The sequence below is a fragment of the Paroedura picta genome, chromosome 11 (assembly GCF_049243985.1).
Source record: "Paroedura picta isolate Pp20150507F chromosome 11, Ppicta_v3.0, whole genome shotgun sequence".
Taxonomy (NCBI): Eukaryota; Metazoa; Chordata; class Lepidosauria; order Squamata; family Gekkonidae; genus Paroedura; species Paroedura picta.
Genome location: NC_135379.1, coordinates 39271357 through 39293652, shown reverse-complemented (window position 1 = coordinate 39293652; position 22296 = coordinate 39271357). Strand labels below are relative to the sequence as shown.

Below are 22296 nucleotides of genomic sequence, written 5' to 3'. Positions count from 1 at the left end.
CCTCGGGGCGAAGGGGGAGCGGGAGCCCGCCGCACACACTGGCCAGGCGAGGCCCGCCGGACGCCGCCCGACTGCCTAGAGGGGAAGGGGCCTTGCTGCGCCAGCAGAGCGGAGGGAGCCTCCCGCAGCAGGTGGCTGCGGTGGAGCGAGTGGGTGGCTCTCCGCAGATCCAGCGGGATCCAGATCTAGATCCAGCTCTCCCCCCCCCCCCAACCCCGCCGAGTGACCCGCTCCGCGGCCGCGCGGAAGCCCCGTCAGGCGGCAGGAGGGGAGCGGCGAGGCGGCATGTAAACAAGACCGGGAAGTTGGGGCAGGGAGCCACGAGCGCAGCCCGAAGCGCCGGCGGGGCGGCCGGAGCAGCATCCCCCCGCCCGCCCCGGTCCTTCCCTCCGCCGAAGGGCCGAGCGCCCAGGTTCCGAGCGGCAGAGGGAGCGGAATCGGATACAGTCACCCGCCGCCGCCGCGGAGGAGGGAGGGAGAGAGGAGGGAGGAGGAGGCGGGCGGAGGGAGGGAGGGAGGGAGGAGGGAGGCGGCTGAAGGCAGCCAGGGCAGGAGGCGAGGATGGATTTCCAGCAGCTGGCGGACGTTGCGGATAAATGGTGCTCCAACACCCCCTTCGAGCTCATCGCCACCGAGGAGACGGAGCGGAGGATGGATTTCTACGCCGACCCGGGCGTGTCCTTCTACGTCCTGTGTCCTGACAACGGCTGCGGGGACAATTTTGTAAGTCGGGGCGAGCCCCAGAGGACCTGCCGGAGGCGGCGGCGGCGGCTTTCGCTGCCTTTCTAGAAATAGGGCTCCTGGGGTCGGGGGGGGGAGAGCCCCCTCCCCGTCGACAGGGCCCGGCCGCCCCTTTCGCGGGGGTTGTACAGGCCTCTCGCCCCCGAGGCGCCGTGTGGGGAGGCCCGCCGCCTTTTCTGGCCCTGAGGGCCTGGGGTGAGAGGTTAACAATGGCCATTTGCCTGGGAATGACGGATGGCTCCCCCCCCCCTTCTCCTCGCCGCCAGCTTTTGTAAGAATTGTACTGCTGGTTTGCTGCCCTCCTCGCCCTGCTAACTGTTCCTCAGGGCATCTTTTGAGGCAGGGTTCAGCGGGGCGGGGGGCTTGTGGAGTAATAACAACAGCAGAGTACCTCTGAGCATGTGCAGAGTACCGTCCCCTCAACGACCCTGTGTAAGAGGGAGCTTTCTAGAGCAGTGTACTGTACGCCTCGTATTTCGGGAACTTATTTTGGAATAACTTTTGACCTGCAACTTGGGTGCCATCAGACTGAAGGCAGACCATTAGCCCCCCATTGCCAGCCCCCCCCCACTCACTTCTATCACGGCGGAGGCTTTATTGAGCCCATGGTGGGTTGTATTGGGCTTGTACAGGCTTGTGGGAAAGATAGGCACCTCCATCTTTCCAAAACCCCACTGCTGCGCAGAATGGGTAGGAAAGCTCCCAGGTTCTCTTTTCTTCTGGAAACGTTGAGCTGAAATTCAAACCACTGTTCCCACGCTGGGCCTTGTTTGGTATGCTTCCCAGCGGGTGACTTGATGCCCAGGCAGTCATGATATGTGGGCCTGCCTTATATTTACCCAGGGCGGGAGGGGTGATATGTTCAGTTTGTTCACAGGCTCTCTGTGCCCACCCATGGCTCACGAAGGACAAGAGATTGTGGAGCAGGCAGGAGGGCAAGGAACAAGGACAGGGTCACTTCCTTCAGCCAAGTGGTGAGAGCCGGAGATAGACTTGTTTGGGGATGCTTTATTCGGCTGCTGAACAAGAGGGAAAAAGGGACAGCAAATATTCTGCTTGCTATCTTTATTGCTGGACACAATCATTTGTAGCATATCTCCAAACCTGCAAAATGGAGTCTGTTGTGGTCACTGGGAGGCTGGCCTGTAAAGAAGTGTGTGTGTGTGTGGGGGGGGGGGGATTCAGTTCTACTTGTGGTGATAGTTTGAGAACCAAAGCTTTCCGTTATTGAAAGCCCATAGTATGGAATGGGTATTATCCTTTTCCAGGGGTCATCTTCTCTAAAAGCAGGTACCCAAGAGGTGGGACAGCCTTGATGCTCCTTCCCTATCTGTTAGTCTAGCTAGTAGCTTGTGTATCCTAGAGGGAATTGCCCTCATGTCGCCTGCCCCTTTCCTGAATAGAAGGTGGGCTTTTTCTGTCTGTCCCAGCAAATGGAGAACACGTATAAATAAAATGGAGCCAGAATGATATTTCCCCAACGGCTGCCTTCAGCTCCTTCAGGGCTTGGGCTAAGGATAATGCTTTATTTGAAAGCTGTTTCAGGAGGAGGCCGTCAGTCATCTTAGCTGTTTGGTTACAGTATAGTCCAAGCAGGTGCTGGTTTCTTAGGCTTTTACTAACATCAGAAACTGTAACTTCCTGTCCATGCTGATCTGCTAAAGTAGCAAGGTTTCCCTCACTCCTGTTTGAGCATAACAGAAATGTTGCTGAAAAGCAAATATTCTTCTTTTTCCAGATTGGAAAGCTTGGTGCTAATTAGAAACCAGAAAATAAGATACAAATGAGTCTTTGCAAATCTGATGTGTCATACAGTTCGAAAGCTGGTCACCTGAATTTTCCTGTGGGAACAAGCAGGGTGCCTGTTCTTAAAAAGGAAGGAGGTGTTTTCTTTGACCACTATTTTTAAAACCAACAACATTATGTTGGGAATTGTGGGATGGAATAGGAAATACAGTAAGGAGGGAAAATGATGAGATTCAATGGGAAAAGATGGTTGGGTCCAACCTTTCCTCCTTGAGTGTGCAACAAAAGAACATTGAGTTTTAAAACATATGCAAAGAAGCAAATATCAGGTTAATGATTTGCTTTAAAACAATGAATTGCTCTTGATTATGGTTTTATCAGTTGCACTTTTAAAGCCTTGCACTTGCATGTGTGTCTCCAACCAGCTTTTCCATTCAGTCTTGCACAACTTCCATGTATAATACATCCCATGTTTCTTGTCTGTGTGAATCCTGTGACCCCCAGCATGGGGGTGGTCAAAGGAGACCTTCCCTCCCTTTTTAAATCAGAGGAAAAACTGGATCAATCTACTCCAGTGCTTGGGTTTGAATGACTATACCCACCTTTGTAGAGGCTTTGTGGCATGACCAGTCCACACACAGGAAATACACTGAGTCAGAAAAACAGAATCAGTGTAATGTAGAGGGCAGGACCTTGATTTTGGAGACTCAGTACAATCTTAAAGAGAGTTACACCCTTCTAAACCAACTGAAGCCAATGGACTCTGCTTAGGACTGCCCTGCTAACAGTCACCCCCATTTGTGAAAGTGAGCTTACTTCATCTACTGTCATGAGCTAAACCATATTTTAAACTAAGAAAGAGATGTCTGCAATATTGAGACATTATGTCAGTTCTTATAACTGTGGTAGTTCTGCCGAACATGACCAAACTTTCTTGCCCTTCTTTTTTAAATACAATTTTATGCCTTGCCAATTATCCCAACCTACTTCATAAACCTTGTTATAATTCCCAAAGAGACAAGTTATTCATAAATGGAATTAGATAATGCCATCTTCCTTTTTGAAGTCCTGGGACGGTATTTTCAGTGACACTGGGCAGTTTGCCAGGGTTCTTGCAGGATAATAGTCAAGACAAGGTAGAAATGCGACTTTGCTAATAATGCCAGTTGCATTGTGGTTGTTTTGCAATGGTCAGTTGAAGTATAGATCTAGTTACTGAAAATCAAACTTCAGCTGATTTGTAGAGGAGGTGTCTTTATGCTTGCTTAAAGTTGCCAATTCTTGGGATTTGGTACAGTCTGTGGACACAATATTTGGTGCCAGAAGTAGGGCAGAGGACATATACTCCTTTTTTGCTAGTGCAAGTACGGTCCAGTGACTGTTGACTGCCTGAGCAAGTCTGCATATCCAGAAGATCCACTGCAGAACTGAGGTTTTATTTTAACTCTGTGAATCCACATGCCACGTAGGGCCCACACAATAGGGCTTGTGAGGAGTGCCATTTACCAGCCAATCTGAGATGATGGTAGTGAGATCTTCCCAGTGGCAGCTCTTGTTCTGTGGAATGAGCTGTCTAGGGCGGTGTAGGCCTCATGGCAGGTTTATGATGCATCTCAGGGCTTTTCGATAATGTTTGAATTTATTCATAGCTGAGCTTAGCATTGTTACTTTATTGTGTCTTTCTTATTTTGATTATCGTCCCTTGTTTCTGTAGGATTGTTATTAAACATTGTAAGCCCCCTTTGATCTTTTAGAAAATCAGGTTAACCCTGGTTAATTAAGATCAGTGGGTCCCCCCCCTATGTTGCCCTACATTGAACCTGTGGGTTAATATTGGTGTTACACCCATGTGGCTATGCCATTGGCCAGGCTGGAACAACTGAATTGGGTTTCTGGGCCACTAGAGTTATACCACCATCTGGATATTGTGCATATTGATTTTTTTTTTTGCATGGATATTGTATTTTTAGGGATTTTAATGTTTTAATTGGTTTTATGGGGACTTCATGATCATGTTTTATATTGTAAGCTGCTGCAAAAGCAACATTGTCATGAGTGGTGGGGTATAAATTAAAGCAGAAATTAAAATAAAAAATAAAAAACCCTTGTTCTTCCCAGCATCTTGGTTGGTTGGTCAAGAACCCAAAATTGAGCTCCATGCTCCTAGTTAATAATTTAAATCTACATGTTGCTTCCTGCAGTGCTTCTCAGGAATATGAATTTTGATACCCATGACTCAAAGCCTGTTTACACAGTCGCTTTTCAAAAATGTTTTGGGTGAGCAGAATAGTTTTATTCCCATCTCAGAGGCTTTGTCCTGTGAAGTACTCCACATGTGGCCAGAATGCTATGAAGCCAAGAGTGCTCTTCTAAGTATTTCATTCATGCAGCAGAGTTAGGTCTGCTTCATATTTGTGTGTTCACTTTATCCTTATTGGCTGCCTTCTCCCATTGTGACTCAGAATGCTTCTACCTAGACAATGTCTTCGCTTTTGACATCATTTGCGTTCTGATTCCTTATCCAAATGACATTTGTCTCAAAGTGTCCCATTTCTATACCATCACGTTTGTTGTTTTCCCCAAGGGCTGTTTTATTACAAATTTGTATGCTCCCATGCAGTTCAGCACAATCAGTTATACTTTTATACTATTTTACCACAATCAAATTGACTATAATGCTATTATCTCACTTGATATGGATGAGAGGTCATTAGACATTGTGGGTGATCGCTGTGTCTACCTTTCCCCATCCCCAATCTCTGCCTTCCCCATGCCATTTTCCCAGATGAAACTGACCAGGATACAGAAGTTGGAGGCAGATACAGTTGGCCAATTTCATCTGTACTTTGCCCATTTATTTTTTTAAATTAAAGTGTATTCTACAAGCCAGCATTGGTACACACAGCCTTTTAACCTACTGAGAAGGGTACTGGCATGAGGGCTGCCAGCATCCAGGGGCAAGCAGAGACAGTTGTGGTTGCTCTGTGCTATAGGCCTAAAAAGGTAAAGGTATCCCCTGTGCAAGCACCGGGTCATGTCTGACACTTGGGGCGATGCCCTCTAGCGTTTTCATGGCAGACTCAATACGGGGTGGTTTGCCAGTACCTTCCCCCGTCATTACCATTTACCCCCCAGCAAGCTGGGTACTCATTTTACCAACCTCGGAAGGATGGAAGGCTGAGTCAACCTTGAGCCGGCTGCTGGGATTGAATTCCCAGCCTCATGGGCAGAGCTTTCAGACTGCATGTCTGCTGCCTTACTACTCTGTGCCACAAGAGGCCCTGTAATATAGGCCTAGGCCATGGCAATAGGCTTAGGCTCATGCACTTGCTTCAGCTTGCCCCAGGGCTGTTCACACCCCATTCCTCCCATGTGGATGTGCCCATTCTGGAGAAAGAAGCTCTCATAAGAGCAGGAACCCCTTCTTTATTCAAGTATGTGCTGAGTATTTTTTTATCCTGCTGCAGTGAAATTGCAAAGAAGTCTGCCTTCAAATGTGATGTTCAAAGAAAATAAGGGCATTTCCGCACATTGTTAAAATTAGCGTTATGCAAGCTGAATGGCGTAACGCTAAATACAATTGCGCCTCCTGGCACCTCCTCGCCTTTTTGCTGACTTGCTCTTTTCTGCTGCCATTTCGCGCTTCTCCCCCTTCACAAGTGCTATTGGAAATAGTGGAAGAGAGCAATATGGCTTATATGCGACTCTTCCACCTGTCAATCAAGCCAGGCAGCCAGGCCCCTTTCTACAAGCTTTAATGGGCCCACGATGATGGTTATTTTTTTAAATTCAAAACTTCTCCATTGAAATGCCTATGCAAAAATGCATAGTGCTTCTTTATTGACACCCCTTATGGAATCACGTGTCTTGCTTCTTTTGAAAATGAATCTTATTCCTGATTCCCGGTTGGGGGGGGGGGTTAGAGAGGCATGCTTTGTGCTACAACTTTGGGAAAAATATTGGGGGGGGGGGGCTTTACCAGGATGCTCGTACACCTATTTGTTGCTCCAAGCAGTTTGCTTAAAAAAAAACAAACTCCCGTCCCTGGGAGAAGGGTGAGGGAGACGAGTGCAAGGGCGGGACATTGGAGCGGAAATAGTACTTCTTCACTTCCATACATTATTTTTGCTGGTGGCCTGCTGGTTGGTCTCCGGTACGTAGCACTACATAGTTGGCTGTTTACTGTCCAGATGCTGCATGTTGGCGACGTCAGGTGGGGGGGCTGGAATATAACGACAACTAAAGGTAAGCATTTTGCTATTTTTAAAAGGTGTGGAAATCCCTTCAATATTTCTGGGCTCCTGCAGATACATAAATATTTTCTTCACGGTACATGACCAAGATATAAAAATAAGTTACATAATCAAGCTATATAAAAATCAGTTACTGCCTAGATAAATAAAATCAGATGGTATATCAAACACTATACAATGCTATTGAATGTATCTATGTAGAACCATTATTGGCAAATTAAAGCAATTTATCAGTGGTGTTTATCAAGGATTTCCCAGCTTTAAAGGCCAGTCAATTTAGTCACTTTTTGTGAAATCTCTGGTTTCTTATCTGATAGCATATATATAAGGCAGAACAATCTGTCTCTCCCAAACAGGCCTGAAATTATTGGGGTAATAGGGGCTTCCTGAATATAGTTGTAATCTTTATAATCAAAAATAACATGTTCTAATGTCTTAAACTTTGCTCTTGGCAAAGGTGTAAGTGTTCCTTGTATGACATCTTCTTTAATCTTCCTTGCTTCCAGAATAACAGAAGGCAAGGCATTATAACATAAAAGTGCAAAGACTTCTATATTCAGGGTAATCCAAATGCACAAGGTAAGGCATAGGCCAGGCTTTCTCACCCTGGGTTTAATGAAATCCTGTGGTTTCTTGACAGCCCTGGAAGGGTTTCCTGAATTAATGGAAGTTAATGTTTTATACATTTAAAAAAATATTAAAGATTTATTGGATGATATGATCATATATGGCTAGGTCAATCTGGCCACCATGGCCAGTTATGGGCCTGGAGGGCCCCTGGTGGGCATGTACAATGCTTCCCAACCATATTCTATACCATCACGCCACTTCTGGGGTTTCTCGAAGTCTGAAGAATGTTTCAGGGGTTTCTTGATGTTAAAAAAGGTTGAGATAGGCTGGCATAGGCCTTTATCTTATTTCCTGTATCAAATACCAAGGAGTTTTTTACCCACAGATAAAAGGGCATGACCTGCAAGCCAAATATTTTACTCTTCTCATTTTTTTGCCTCTTGGCATCTTTAGACCCTCTACAGCTCTGTCTGGATGAAACTATGTTCTCCACTGCCCTCATAGTAATGATCAAGATTGAAACGGGTAGGAACAGTGAAGGCTGAAGCAACCCAGGCCGCCCCTGCCCCCCCCCCCCCCACTATTGTTCTTACCATCTGTACTTCCCTTCCTGCTTTCTGTTTTAGATAATTCTGTTTGAGCACACTGCTGTTTATTTATCTTTGTGTATCCTACACTAATCTACCAGTACTATCAGCTTACAAATCAGAAGGCATCATTTGCAAGAAAAACATTAGATACATTAACAATTACCAATAATAGTATCAAATCAGCAAAAAGCCCACCTGCCCCACCCCCCAATACAAACTTTACAAAAGACTAGGGAAAATAATTCTTAAGTGGTCATGAAAACTTAACAAGCTCGATACACACTAGATAGATATGGAGACGGCATTCCATAATTGGGAGGCCACACCAAAAAGGCCTATTTGTTGATCATCTCACCTAAGCAAAGGAAAGGGAGTGAAGTATAAACCTTAGACAAAAGTTTTGTATGGGAATTAGGGTTGGCCACTTCGGTGCCCCTCAGCTGGTTCCATGCCACCCCTCCTCTCTGCGACACGGCACTGGTCATCTTTGGCTTCCGCGATCACCGAACCAGCCAAGGTGCACCAAAGCTCCCAGCCCTAATGGGAATAGGTAGGCCTTTAGGTAGCCAGGACCAAAGCCATGTTGTTTGTTCAGCCATGGTCCTGGGCTGCTACTTAGATACCTCACAAACAATAAGTACTTCCAAAAAGCTCAAAATGAAGCGGGGTGCTTTTAAAAAATTGCTGGGAATGAGAATGTACAATTTGTCACCAGCAGGCCTAGAACTAATGTGGCATTCGCTGGGAAATAAATTTATTTTATTATATTCATATACTGCCCTCCCTCATGGCTCAGGGCGATTTACTCTCAGTATGATACAATTCAACATCTTGGTTTGGAATGCATTAATCTTGTTTTTCAGTGTTTAGCCCACCATTCTTGGCCACAACAATTTTCACTATCAAATGATGTTCTGGGTTGTTATTTTTGGCTCTCTGAAAAGCCGCAATGAATCCTTGGAGAGACCGTCGTGAGCTTTTATACAACCATTCAAAAGCGGTGTTCGGTTTGAATGTTACAGATGCCCTGTTTTAAAAGGTGGCCAGTGAAGAAACAGCATTTGAAGTGCTCTGACCTATAGTGGCTTGCAAAAGTATACACACACACAGACACACACACACACGCACAGTGTTAGTCCTGTTTTGTTGCATTGCAACCTGGAACTAAGTTGGGTTTGGGGGAGGGGGGTTAGCCCCATTTGATTCTTACAACATGCTTACCACTTTGAAGGTGCAAAATCTTTTTTCTTGTGACACAAATAGTACTCGAGAGAAACAGAAATCATGACTGTGCAGAAGTCCCCTAAAGTCAATACTTGGTAGAGCCACTTTTTGCTCCAATTGCAGTTGCAAGACTCTTGGGGTACACCTCGAGCAGCGTAGCACATCTAGCCACTGAGATTTTTGCCCATTCTTCAAGGCAAAACTGCTCCGACTCTTTCAAGTTAGATGGGTTGTGTTGGTGCATGGCAGTCGTCTTGTCATGTCACAGATTCTCAATTGGATTGAGGTGTGGGCTTTGACTAGGCCAGTGATTCCCCCCCCCCCCCCGTGTGTCAGAGGTAGCTGCCGGGGAAGATGGGAATGGCAGGATACTGCCTAGTATATGCACTTGGTGTGGTGGGGGGAGCATTTCCATGGTAAAAACTCATTAATACCATGGACTCCCAATACCCTTCATTGGAAGTCTCTTGCATGTGCTCTTGCATGCAAGCATCCCATTCCTTGCTGTTGGGGAGGGGAGGGGAGGGGGGAGTTGAGGGATTATATGTAGATGCAATATGGCTCTGAACTGCAAGGCAATCAATATTTTTCTGCCTGATATGTGCAAAAAAGGATATGATTATATGCTAATGACAGGGCTTTGCTGTCATATACTTAATTAGGCTGAAGATGTCTCCTGAAAGAAGTTTTTTCCTCCTGTGCTGGAGAACACCTAGTTATTAATTATATTGAAATGTAAATGCTTGGAAAGCCACAAAACCACAAGTATTTTGGATGGTCAGCTAGTAGAAGTCCTTTAACTATCCTGTCTATTGCATTTCATCTTCAGAGAAGCTTGGATATGAGCACATGGCCTTCTTTCCACTCAAAGTGTTAACTATTTCTAGCCAAACAATTACATTTAATGTCAATGTGTGTGACATGAGTCAGTGTTATCATTAAGGTTGCCCATTTTTTTATATAGTTAAGGCCCTGGTGTGATTCTGGCTGAGTCCTAACCATGGTTAATCAAGAGTGCCTTGTATTTATTTTATTTATATTTCAATTTAGAGGCTGCACCTCTCCTTGTGGTCTTCCACAATAAGATTAAAACCAGTACGATAGTTTAGACTTTGAAATACATCAAAACAATCTATACACATAGCTCCTGTTCTCTCTATGTGCCTGGGGGTAAGATGGTTATAGTTGGTCAGCCAGGCACAAAATGGAGGATAGTGGGGGGTCTGGCTGGGGGGCCTGACTTGATAGTAATGGTGGTCCTTGGCCTCAATCAAATGCCTGGTGGAAGAGTGCCATCTTGCAAGCCCTCCAAAACTTAGGAAGCTCTGTGAGGGCTTGCACTTCAGCCAGCAACTCATTCCACCAGAGTGGACCCAGGGCCAAAAAGGCCCTGGCTCTGGTTGAAGCCAAGTGCACCTTCCTGCGGCTGGGGATTGTCAGCAAGTTGGTATTTGGGTTCGCAGAGTCCTGCACCTTATTCCTCCCTCCCTATGGGTGGATTTTCCCAAGCTCTTCCCTTTTCAAAGCTATCCATAGCACAGCATTTTGTCCGGTGTTTTTATTAACAGTGGTTAACAAAACCCAATGTACAAAGTGTGTTTGGAGTTCTCGTTGGCTAACAGAAACCCTGGCCTGGATCCCACTGAGAAAAGTCTGAAGCCTTGCTCCAACAGGGATATGATTTGTTTATAATTGTAAACGAAGGAGAAGTAGAATGCAAAAGTAAGAGAGCAAGGAGAGAGAACGCATGGGCCCACACAGCTTTCTTGATCTCCTAGGCATCATTAGAAGACTGGGTAGCATTATGCCTACATTAGTTTTTATTGGCTTTTATTTCTCTGGTATTCTGGGCTTGGTAAATTGCTATATGTAGGATACCCTGTGGAACGGAAGGCAGCATAGTATAGCCTGATCTTTGATGCTGAATATGGTGTTGCATGAAATTTCTGATGTAGTTATTCTGTAATATTGTTTCTTGCTACTTTAAAATTATTTGAGATGTGAAACTGGCCTTGTTAATGTGATTTTTTTTTAGCTGAGAACACAGACACATCAGTTTTCAAAATAAAATATAACTTCCGCATGCAACATCTGCTAAGGGTTCCTGGCCCCAGATAAGTAAAAATGGTCCCAACCAGAGCCAGGGCCTTCTTGTTCCTGGCTCTGACTTGGTGGGAATCCTCTTCCAAGTGAGCTCAGCACCCTGCGGGACCTAAAAAAGTCCCGTAGGGCCTGCAAGACAGAGTTGTTGAGGCCTATAGATCCATCAATGAACTTGGCCTCCCTATGCATTTGTGTTGAATGCATATAATCATACGTCTAATACTGCAGACTACCATAATATACTTTATCCCCTCCACCTCCCCTGGGACAGGCAGTGGCTCCAATCCCTGAAGGAGAATGTTACAGGATGGATTTTAATCTGATTTTATAATTTAAAATGGTAATAAATTAGATTTAAGTATGTTGTAATTTGATTATGTTTTATGGGTAATGTTGTTTAGCTCTTTGCTTTGGGAAGGGCGGTATACAATTTTTGAAATAAATAAATAATAAATAAACAGCAAAATAACTTAGCCTCCTTGATGACCTGACATTTTTCTCTAGATGGGAAGTTTCTTGGTACAGAGACTTCCAAACAGATCCCAGCCTGCAGCATGCAATGGTACTTTCCAGGAAAAGTTCCTTTGTTTGTTTGTTTAAGTACTGTCTGGACCACAAGTTGACATTGGAAAGGCAAAGAGATTGGATCTGCTCTGAGAAAGCAGTGGTTATTTTTATCTAAGAATGTATGGTTCTAGCTTTAGGAATCTCATTATACATGTGCTTATATAACAAGCCCTACAGAAATGATTTTGGAGTTAATCCTCTTTGTATCTACCTATTTTGAAGGAAATGTTCAGAGTTGCTTTTTTATTAATGGAGGACTTGCAATCCTGATGTGTGTGGGCAGGGCAGTGTCTTTCAATTTCCTTCGCTGATCTTAGCAAATACTTAGCATCCTGCAGCTGATCCCAAATAACCGAACTGAGTTTTCCAAGGAAAATCCATCATGCCACTCTATACGATCACATGAGCAAAATCCTCAAAAGACTTATGAAAGCTAAGAGCTAAGAGACTGTGTGTATCAAATATGCATAATTGTTGGGATTCAACAGTACTTTGCAGAAAAATCTGAGAGATTTTTAAAGCAGGGGTTAAAACTCCCCCACATAATCAAAGCAGCACCTGTTGCCTTAAGAAAAGAATGCCTCCCCTGCAGTTTTTGCAGCACTACATTCTAAAGCCTCACTGGCCATTTTGAGGGCTGCTAGGCAACCACAACAATATTGCTGAGCTTTCCAAGCCTTGGTTTTTGCAAACTAAGCACTGAGGGGAGATGGGGTAGATAGGAAGCTAAAGCAGTCCTGGGGAAAATCCGATCTCCCTCCCCTGTCCTGTTTCCTGATGGAGAAGGATTTAGCAGGGCCAGGCCCAGAAACAGCCATTGGGAGCTTATGAGACCAACTGGTGATGATGACTTTAATTACTTTAACAGACTTTTATTTATTTATTTTATTTTTCCAAATGTTGACTTCAACCGGCTTTTCCCAGGAGAGGTCACCAGCAGGAGGGAAGAAGGGAGAGCTGAAAAGGGGGGTGGGCGATAAAGGTAGGTCGGCTATTTGGTGGGAAAAAGAGAAGGAAGCAGGGGAGGCTAAGGAGGGTTACTAGGGGAGGAATAGAGAAAATATTAGGGTAGAATGAGATTTCCCCCCACCCTCTTCAGATGCCCACATTTTATTAAAATATTTTAAAAGATTCATATCTCCTTCAGACGTGGAGGTACTCAACTCTGCTTACAGCTACTAAAATTATGGCAAATTGAGAGGGAAAAAACAGAATCCCTTTCTATAAAATACTTGTTTAATTGTATTTGGAATTTAACTTTATTAACCAAATAAACAATACTACCAACAGATGCAAAGAAATAATTTGGCATGCAGATTGGTGACCACTGGGCCATTTTTTATTGTGTAATAGGATGAACAATTTAACAGATAAAATATATCATGTTGCTTTTTATGAATTGCTATAATCACCCTTTTAATTTGTTCTTTCCCTTCTTTGTATTTATTGTATTTACGTAGTGTTATGTATGCAAGACGTATAGTATCAAAAACCTGAACTGCAGAAAAAAAGATAATGTAACCATTAGACTCCAGTACTTCAACAACAGCCTCACTAGATCTCATAAACTGAGCAAGTTTCACATATGACTCTAAATAGACTTCATTCATTGTCCTACAACTATGTAAAAATTGACTATTAAGTTTAAGGGAGGCTTGTTCTTTTTCTGCACCACATTAACAAGTTCCGAGCATGTCCATAAATAGCTTGCAAGAGGCCAAGATGTTCTTTTGCTGTTCCGCGTGAAAAATGTCCTTGGACTCCAGTGGGAATAATCCAGAGGACCTGATTTGGTCATTGAGTATGCTTTTGCTTTGTCTTTGCTCAGTGCTGCTATGTACAAGCATGGCATAGGTTTTGTTCTCTGTCCCTTGCACATGCACAAATAAGACAGTACAAACTGCTACTGGACTGTACCTCTTCAGGTTGTTGTGGGGGGGAGGGTCACATATTTTCTTTTTTGAAAAGGATCCTGAGGGTAACTGGGCTTCTTCCTCATTTCTACTTTTTCAGTATGCAGGACTTCCTCTTTTATTGGTGATGACCCATTCAGTCACATGATTCCCACACACCTGCAATCAGAAGAGGAACAATCCAAGAACAATTTTATACAGCTAGTTTGAATTAGACTTAAATATTTCCCCAAACTCCATGTGAGGGCTGGGGATCTCCTGGAATTACAAGGAGTACAGAGATCTGTTCTTTTGTCCTTATGTCAGTGACTTTTACAAGAGCCAGATCACTTTGTTCAACTTCTGGAACTTTTAGTTAAAGAGGCTGTAACACCATTCTCTGACCATTAGGAACTATCAGCAACTATGAATTCTCACTTGACTCTTAGCAAAAATGCTTATAAAAGTAATTCTTCTTATGCTTACATCATTATGACCGTGTTGTCTTGAATTTTCCAAGAGTTATGTGATATGCAAATGGTATTAGGGGTATTTGTAAGTTGTTTCCAAAGGAAACATCCATTTACATATATTGCCCTGTTTCTGCAGGGATTTCATGCATCTTGTTATCTAATTAAATGCCTCCATTAAAGAACATTCTGCTTCTTTGTTTTGAAAGACTGCAGACACAACTGGATCAATACTGTAGCCATGTATTGTCCCAGACACACTGGATGTGAAATATATCCAAAATAGATGAGTGTTGGGAATAAGAGAAAGTATAATGATGAGATGGGAATGATCACTTAGCAAGTTAAATAGCATTTCAAGCACAGATAATCTGAAGGGCTAGAAACATAATGGAGACTGTGGATTCCCTCCCCCCATTTTCCCCTTTTAATATAAACATTTTGGAAATGTATATCTACCAGTAGGGTGGGTGTTTCTTACCTTGGAAACTGGCTGGAAGATTTAATTTGCTCTGCTGTGGAGAAGGAGAGAATAGTTTCTGCTGATCCCACTTGTTGGTTTCCCAATCATTGGGGAAGGGCTGTAGTTCAGTGGTGGAGCATCTGTTTGCCATGCAGAGGTTCCCAGGTTCAGTCTCTGGTGCCTCTATTTAAAAGGATCTGGTAGTAGGTGGGGAGAAAAGACCTCTGCATGAGATCCCGGAGAGTCACTGCCAGTCAGACTAGACATTTCTGTCACTGATGGACCCGTGGTCTGATTCAGTGGGAAAGAAAAGCTGATGAAATGGCCATATACAAACAAAGAATCTTCTTTATTCTTAAATATGTTAACTCAAAGCTCAAATGAGATTCAGTAATCGACTTATTTTCAAGGTGAAGTCTCTTCCTCCGTGGCTTATATTTTTAAACATTCCAGTGATTTTACAATATATTTTTAATCAGTTACTATAATCATCAAACTAAAGAGTATCCTGCGGTCCTTTGGTTCCAATTATTTTTGATGGGGGATCTGCGTGGGAACAGCCTACCTCCGTTAAGGATCCTAAGGTCCACTGGATAATCTTTATTTGGATGCTTATAGTGACTGATTAAGGAAATATTGTAAAATCACTGGAATTTAAGAAATATAAGTGAATTACTAGATCTCATATGGGTTTTGACTTGCATCTTTAAGAATAAGTAAGATTCTCTGTATATAGCCATTTTGTAGGCTTTCTTTTCATCTGTCACTCTCATTGGCTGGTGCGTCTTCATTTTTTGCTCCTGATTCAGTAGAAGGCAGCTTCATGTGCTTTCCATAGCTGTAGGGGATGTGCAACAGAACCAAAGAATGAACAGGGCTGATCTTGGCATTTAACAAGGAAAGTGTTTACATTCCCCCTTTGCATACATCCCCACATGGATAAAACATCTCGGGGGGGGGGGATTTACTGTAATATGGGAGCAACCTGGAGTCCATGATAGGGATTCCAATACAGCCAAATATCTACCAGACATAAGAGACATAGATGTGAGCTTCCATTTACCTGGGTTTGAGATCTGGGTTGAACTTATTCTTCTCCCTGAGCTTTCCTTATGGTCTAACTACATGTTGTGTTTTATGTGTGCCTGCCACAAGGACTTTTAGTCAAGTGCCAGCTATGAGTTCTTGGTCAGATTCCCCCTTCTGCTCTTTTCCTGATCCAAAGCAATCCAGGGGTCATTTCATGCCCCCCTGGGGGCTGCACATATATCCCATCAGTATGGCACAAGGGGGGAAAGCAGAATGCTTTTCTCATTGCAGTCCCAATCCAAACTCAGAGCCTGCACAATTGATCATTTGATTTTCAGTAGTGAATTCACTTCTGATCCCTGACTGAAATTCTCTGCGCTGATATGCATGAAATGGATGCGCTGACACACATGGTTAAGCTCCATTAGAAGAAGAAGAAGAGTTGGTTGTTAAATAAAAATCCAAGTAAATAAATAAATGCTGCTTTTCTCTACCCGAAGGAGTCTCAAAGCGGCTTACAGTCGCCTTCCCTTTCCTCTCCCCACAATAGACACCCTCTCCCACACAACAGACAGGGAGGTGAGGCTGAGAGAGCCCTGATATTACTGCTCAGTCAGAACAGCCTTATCAGTGCTGTGGTGAGCCCAAGGTCACCTAGCTGGCAGCATGCGGAGGAGGGAATCAAACCCGGATAGCCAGATTAGAAGACCGTCCTCTTAACCACTACACCAAGCTGGCTCTTAGATGATTCTTCAAGCCCAAAGGGTCTTCCTCCTCCCTGCTCCAGAAGCTGGAAACAACTCTTGCCTAAATTTCTCCTCAGTTTTGTTTGTCTTGACTTGTTTTTGTCTTCTAGCACGTGTGGAGTGAAAGTGAGGACTGCCTGCCTTTCTTGCAGTTGGCTCAGGACTACATATCTTCCTGTGGCAAAAAGACCCTCCACGAAATACTGGAAAAAGTCTTCAAATCATTCAGACCTGTGAGTGATTCTTTGCCCATGCATGAGTAATGTAGGTCTAGCTTTCCAGGCAGCTAGAATGCTTTAGTTATGATTTCTCAAAAAGGCAATTTTATCTTTTAGAAAGTACTCTGAGGGCTTAGGTCATATAAATGGCTTTTCTTCCCCTCCTCCGATGTCTGTATTTTCCAAACAGAGATTCCTAGGAGACAAACCAAAATGGTTCTCCACCCATAAGAGGAATTCTGTGGTGGTTGATTCTCCCCCTCCCCTTTAATGCTGCAGAGAGTTTAGCTGTGTAGGAACTGTTGTGGTGGAGTCACTTCCTGGCACAGCGGTTGTGGAATTTCACATATTACTGTGCAGAGAGAGATGAGGTATACTGGGAGGGAAGGAATGTAAAACACCAGGGGTTATTTTTTCCTAGCCTTTGAGATGTAGGCCCATAATAGGTTCACTGTAGCTGGAAAAGCATGACTTACGTTACCTCTCTTGCGCAGTTCTGGTCATGTTTTAAAAAACAAACCAGGGCAGATCGTGCCAGGAGGGTTTACTTTCTAGATCAGTGCCCTCCCCAAGAAGGGAGGAACATCCTGCCAAGGGATGCTGTCTGCCCCCTGCTACGTGGTCTTTTCATATGGGTTCCAGAGAAATGGCATGCAAGTACAGAGAACTGAAAACCTCACTGTTCCATATCAAATTGCTGCTAATGCTCACATTGCAGATATGGCTGGGCTCCAGGGAATCACCCCTGAGGTCAAGGGAGCCTTACAAATCAAAGGGGCAAAATGTGGTGGATGGTGCAGCTCTTGTTGCTTTTGCATTAATCACTGGAAAAAATTTAAGAATCGCTGCCAAGGTTAAATGATTTTTTTAAAAGAAAATTCTGCGTTAACCATTATAGCTGAACAAAGTTTGTGACTAGCGACACCTTTAAGACCAACAGAGTTTTATCCACACTATAAGCTTTCATGTGCACACAACACGGCTACCCATTTGAATCTACCATTATAGCTGTTAGCTAATACCTGGCTCTCAAGGCAGCTTACAGGAAAAACTTCAAAACATACAGCAGTATAGTTAAAATACAGAGAAACCACAAAACCGAAAGGATCATCAAAAACTTGTTCAAAATGTCTATGTTTAACCTCCAGAAAATACTCAAGGGACGGCAGGAGGGTAAGTCTTGCTCAGAGACAAGCAAATGGGTACGGAGAAAGCATTCCAGACCTGAGGCACTATAGCTGCTAAAGGCCATTGCTTCTTGGTCACCCACCTAACTTCAGGTGGAGGAACACAGAATGGAGGCTCAAAAAAAGAAGATTTTAACCGGTGGGGAAGCTGATATGGAAGGAGGCAGTCTTGAATTGCCTGGCACGTCCTTGTACTTACTCAGCGGTATCCTAATTAGAACAGTGGGTCGTATTTTCATGTAAATACGTAGACTGTAACATTACCATTCTAGCATCTTTCAGCACAATGCACTAAACTGTATAATATCAGTTATTATGTCATGTTAATATACTCCATGTCTTTCATTATGTGATGTTATACCATTTGGGTGGGATGCAGGAAGAGGCTCCAGTGACTGTGGCGTGCTACAATCCATGGGATACAGTTTGCAAAGAACTGCGATCGACTGTATGTTCCCGTAAAATGACCAAGTTAGCTACTGTGTTAATGTGTGACTCCATTCCCACCAATGCAAGCCTCTAAACTACTGCAACCTTTCCCTGGATTTAAATTGTTTTACCTGGTGCTACAGGTATAATGCAAAAACTGCTCTTCATCAAGAGATTTTGCCTATCTCACATTACACTGACATTGTTATTCCCTTCTTCTTTCCCAATAGCTATTGGGGCTTCCAGATGTAGATGATGATGCATTTGAAGAATATAATGCAGACGTGGAAGAAGAGGAGGCAGAGGCCGATCACCAGCAAATGGGTGTCAGTCAGCAGTAATTTTTGGAGGAAATTTAAAATATATTTTATCCTACCAGGTGGGGTCTTATGCTTCTGCATTAGCATTTTTTTTTCAAGATTAGCACATCACACTGGAAAAATCTGGCTCCCAAATCCAAGGTATAAAAAGATGAGACAGAAGAAAGAATGCAACAATATTTTTCAGAAGTCTGTGATGAGCTTTGCAAAGAAGTGGCCAGAATTTCACTCCTGCTTCAGTGAGGCTTCTATGGCGTTGTCTTGGTAGCATTCTGCCAATGTTAACTTAGACCTAGTTTTTTTTCTTGCTGACTTGTCTTTATGTTGTTTTTATTATTATTATTATTATTTTGTTCGTTTGTACAGGAGAATTAACGTTTCACTGACCTGAATGTGATTTGAATGTAGGAATTATTTGGTTGGTGTGTTAAGTACTCGCGTGCCCTTACTGAGGACCATCCATGCAGAGAATAAATGCAATCTGCACTTTCCGTTTTAGATCTCTTTCTTTTCCAAAAAACAAAACCCCAGGATTTACCAGGTAATATGACAAATGATGAGTGTTCTAATACAAGGTGCAATGTATGAAGCACTTCTGAATGCTATCAGTTGCAGAACACAACACTGAAGAAGGCAATGCTTTCATTGAGGTCAAGCTGTTTCTACAGGGAGAATCTGTTCCGTTCCTGCTCTAAAATCCGAGTGAGGTTCTGTGTTTTGTTTTGTGTTTTATTTATTTTTTTGGGAGCATCCTCACATGTTGTCTTCCAACATGCTCCTTCTGTTGTATTGTGTGATTTCTGGGAGCCTTGCTGAAAAGGTCCTGGCCCTAGTCGAAGCCCGGTGAACTTCCTGGGAGCCCGAGACAACAAGCAAATACCCGCAGAACAAAGAGCCCTATGGGGGGCATAAGGAGATAAGTGGTCCCTCAGATAGGTAGGACCCGGGCCACATATAGCCTTAAAGGTCAAAACCAAAGCCTTGATCTTGATCGGGAAGCTAACTGGCAAGCAATGATGATACACCTACTTTTGATTTTAAAAAATACGCTGGCAAAGAGCCCTCCCTTGGTGAGGCGGGGGTGGGTTGAGGGAAGAAGGAACAGGATTGTCCAGTGTGGATGTTCCTTTGCCGCTGCATTTGCAGTGGCAGTGGGTCCACAGTGGGGAATCAATCTCATGTGGAAGCAGCCCTAAGTCAGCTTAGGAGGCCAGGAACATGCCATATACTTCCTCACTTGTTATTTCCCATGTGAATCCTATTTTCCTTTCCATTGTTTGATTTAATAGGGATGCAATGTTCCAGCTACATTTGTGTCAGTGTGCATTAGAAGCTGGTGAACCCTGGTTACTACTAGCTATAGCTAATGCCAGAGCAGGAGTCATGCTGCTCCATAGTAAAGGGAGCTAACACAGGAAGGGAGAAGGGACTTTATAAGAGGGCCTGAGGCCCAACAAAGGAGTGTCTCCTGTACAGTCCCCTCAAGATCATCCTTAGAAGATTAGGAACAGTAATTTTAAAGTACTTGAACTTTGATTGAATCACATTCAGTCCTTCAGCAGTGACAAATAGGGAAGAAGTGTTCGAAAAGACTCAACTAATTGCACTGGATTTGGGGGAAGTTCCATGTAGTACCTTTCAGGACCAATCAAATATTCTTTGAATGATAGGAACACTCAGTATTTCCGCAGTGCTTTTTGTAAACTTAATTTACAGACAGTGGGCAGAATAGATCCCTGTACCGTGTTTTGATTATGCGTCTAACAATTTTGTTGTCAGTGATGGTAGGATCAAATATTGTGTTAACAGAATCTGAATAGCCAGAACACAAATCCATTTTTATTTGTGCAAGAGGTAAACAGACCTAGCTGTTAGCAGCTTGGCTTATGGCGTCTTTGTCAATGTGAGACACAAAGAACGTAGATTCTTTTGAATAGCCTTTCTGAAAGTTTTGCTTGTTCCCAACTGTAACGTTGCTTTGAATCCATAGGAGCTTTGGAAAGAGTTACTATTCTCCACTGCCCTGTTACTGTAGTTACTATTCTCCACTGCCCTGTTACCTATTCAGAGCAGGGGCATATCATATTGGGGACAAAGTTGCATCCTTCATTTGCTAGGGGCTGGTAGGTTGTGCCATCACCAGTCTGGCTGGGTCAGTCACTTGCCTCTGATCAGAGTAAACAGTTGACCTATGGTGGAAGCCACTCTGGGAAGCAAAAGACGGATTGCTCTTTTGTCAGGCCACTTGGTTCTCCGGGTCAGTGGTGGAGAGGCCACTTGCCATACAAACAGTGCCCTTCTTGGCTAGTCACCCTCTGCAATCAGACTGGTGGTGCCGTTGCCCCCTGGCAGCCACCATAGCTGGGCTTCACCATAGCAGAGCATGAGTGCTTGCACGTGAGACGCATTACAGAAATGACCGATGGCGATACCACTCTTGAAATATCCTACATGTTTTATGTTGTAGCTGCTCTGACTTTTCCCAGCCACTGATAACCTTTTTCATTAAGAGTGGCCCACTGACCAGCGGTGCACTTATCCCTTGATCAAACTTGATAGGTTGGCCAAGAACTGGCTGCCGTTTCTTTATGTTGCAGTCGTCTGTCCCATACATGAATTCTAACAGTGCTACTCCCAGGCAAAGTGATCCTTCGAAGTTCCATTGTGCTCAGCAGACTTAGGAAAGTCTAACTCAGTTTAGGATGGTGCTGCTGGTCTCTATAATATAAACAACTCTTTAGGATTCAGTCTTTTTTTTTCCATACAAAAATCCTGACTTTTTAAAAAAACAGGTGAGATGAAAGCCTTAAATATGAAAGTCTTTTAATAAAGGTCCTGTAGGTTTCATGAAACAAATTAACAGTACTGTCAGGTTTCACTGTGCTAACCAATACTGTTTCCTGTGAAAACACTTTTTAACAGCGTTTCCATTTGAATCTCTGCTGGATATTGCATTGTAAAATTGAACATCTTCCTCAGGACTTCGTGGTGCTCAAGGATCCTACTCATGGGATGTACACATCTAAATATCTGCAATACTGCAAAAAACTGGGGTTTCAGAAGTCCCGCAAAATGAAATATACATTTTATTTGGATACAGGCTATCTGTGCCACCAAAACGGGGTTCATTGTAGGACTGTATGTTCTAACAGGCTTTTTGCTTATCACAATAAAATGTAATGCAGAGCTTTTCATTCCTCATCTATTCAATTCCCATGCTTATTCTTCATTTCCGTGCTCTAAAGCAGATTAAATGATAACGATTTTAAACAGCGGATGGTGCTACTTTGGGGAGGTGAGGGGGTAGAATGGTTCCTTATAGCTTGATCTATTTAGTTAAGCAATATAAATGTCCTCCATATGTCATCTGTTTTATGTTGAAAGAAGTCACTATGCGGAGTTAGGTTTATCTGCATTTCTCATTTTCCTTTAACCGCACAACATATTTAAGGGAGCGAATGCAACCAACCCACTGCCATCCTGCTGATATTCTTACCTAAATTACAAAACTAGTGCCAGTTGGACAGTTTTGTATATTTATTAAAAAATTTTAGTGGCCACTGACACTAAGGATCTTGTGACGACTTACAATATTAAAACCAATAAGGTAAAAACGCAATATAAAAAAAATATGAACGTTAAAACATTAAATTGTTAAGATATGTGGCTATCATGATATATCCAGTTTTGGACATTGAAGAGCATTCACATCTGAATGGGACCCTGATGGAGATGATAGGTAGAGTCA

The 22296-nt window shown here is 43.5% G+C and overlaps 1 protein-coding gene across 1 annotated transcript; it reads left to right on the top strand.

Annotated features, from left to right (window-relative positions):
• Positions 1 to 516: 516 nt before the first annotated feature.
• On the top strand, positions 517 to 19039 carry MTURN (maturin, neural progenitor differentiation regulator homolog). The gene is made up of 3 exons (XM_077303775.1): positions 517 to 723; positions 16505 to 16627; positions 18459 to 19039. Exons 1-3 carry the CDS (start codon positions 562 to 564, stop codon positions 18567 to 18569), a joined length of 396 nt encoding a protein of 131 aa, XP_077159890.1. The 5' UTR covers positions 517 to 561; the 3' UTR covers positions 18570 to 19039.
• The last annotated feature ends 3257 nt before the right edge of the window (positions 19040 to 22296 follow it).

What these genes read in the sequence shown, in the direction of transcription:
- MTURN (XM_077303775.1), top strand. Translation starts at nt 562, where the DNA reads ATGGATTTCCAGCAGCTGGCGGACGTTGCGGATAAATGGTGCTCCAAC. An exon ending in ACGGCTGCGGGGACAATTTT is followed by an intron (nt 724 to 16,504) that starts GTAAGTCGGGGC and finishes TTTGTCTTCTAG; the next exon opens with CACGTGTGGAGTGAAAGTGA. An exon ending in TCTTCAAATCATTCAGACCT is followed by an intron (nt 16,628 to 18,458) that starts GTGAGTGATTCT and finishes CTTTCCCAATAG; the next exon opens with CTATTGGGGCTTCCAGATGT.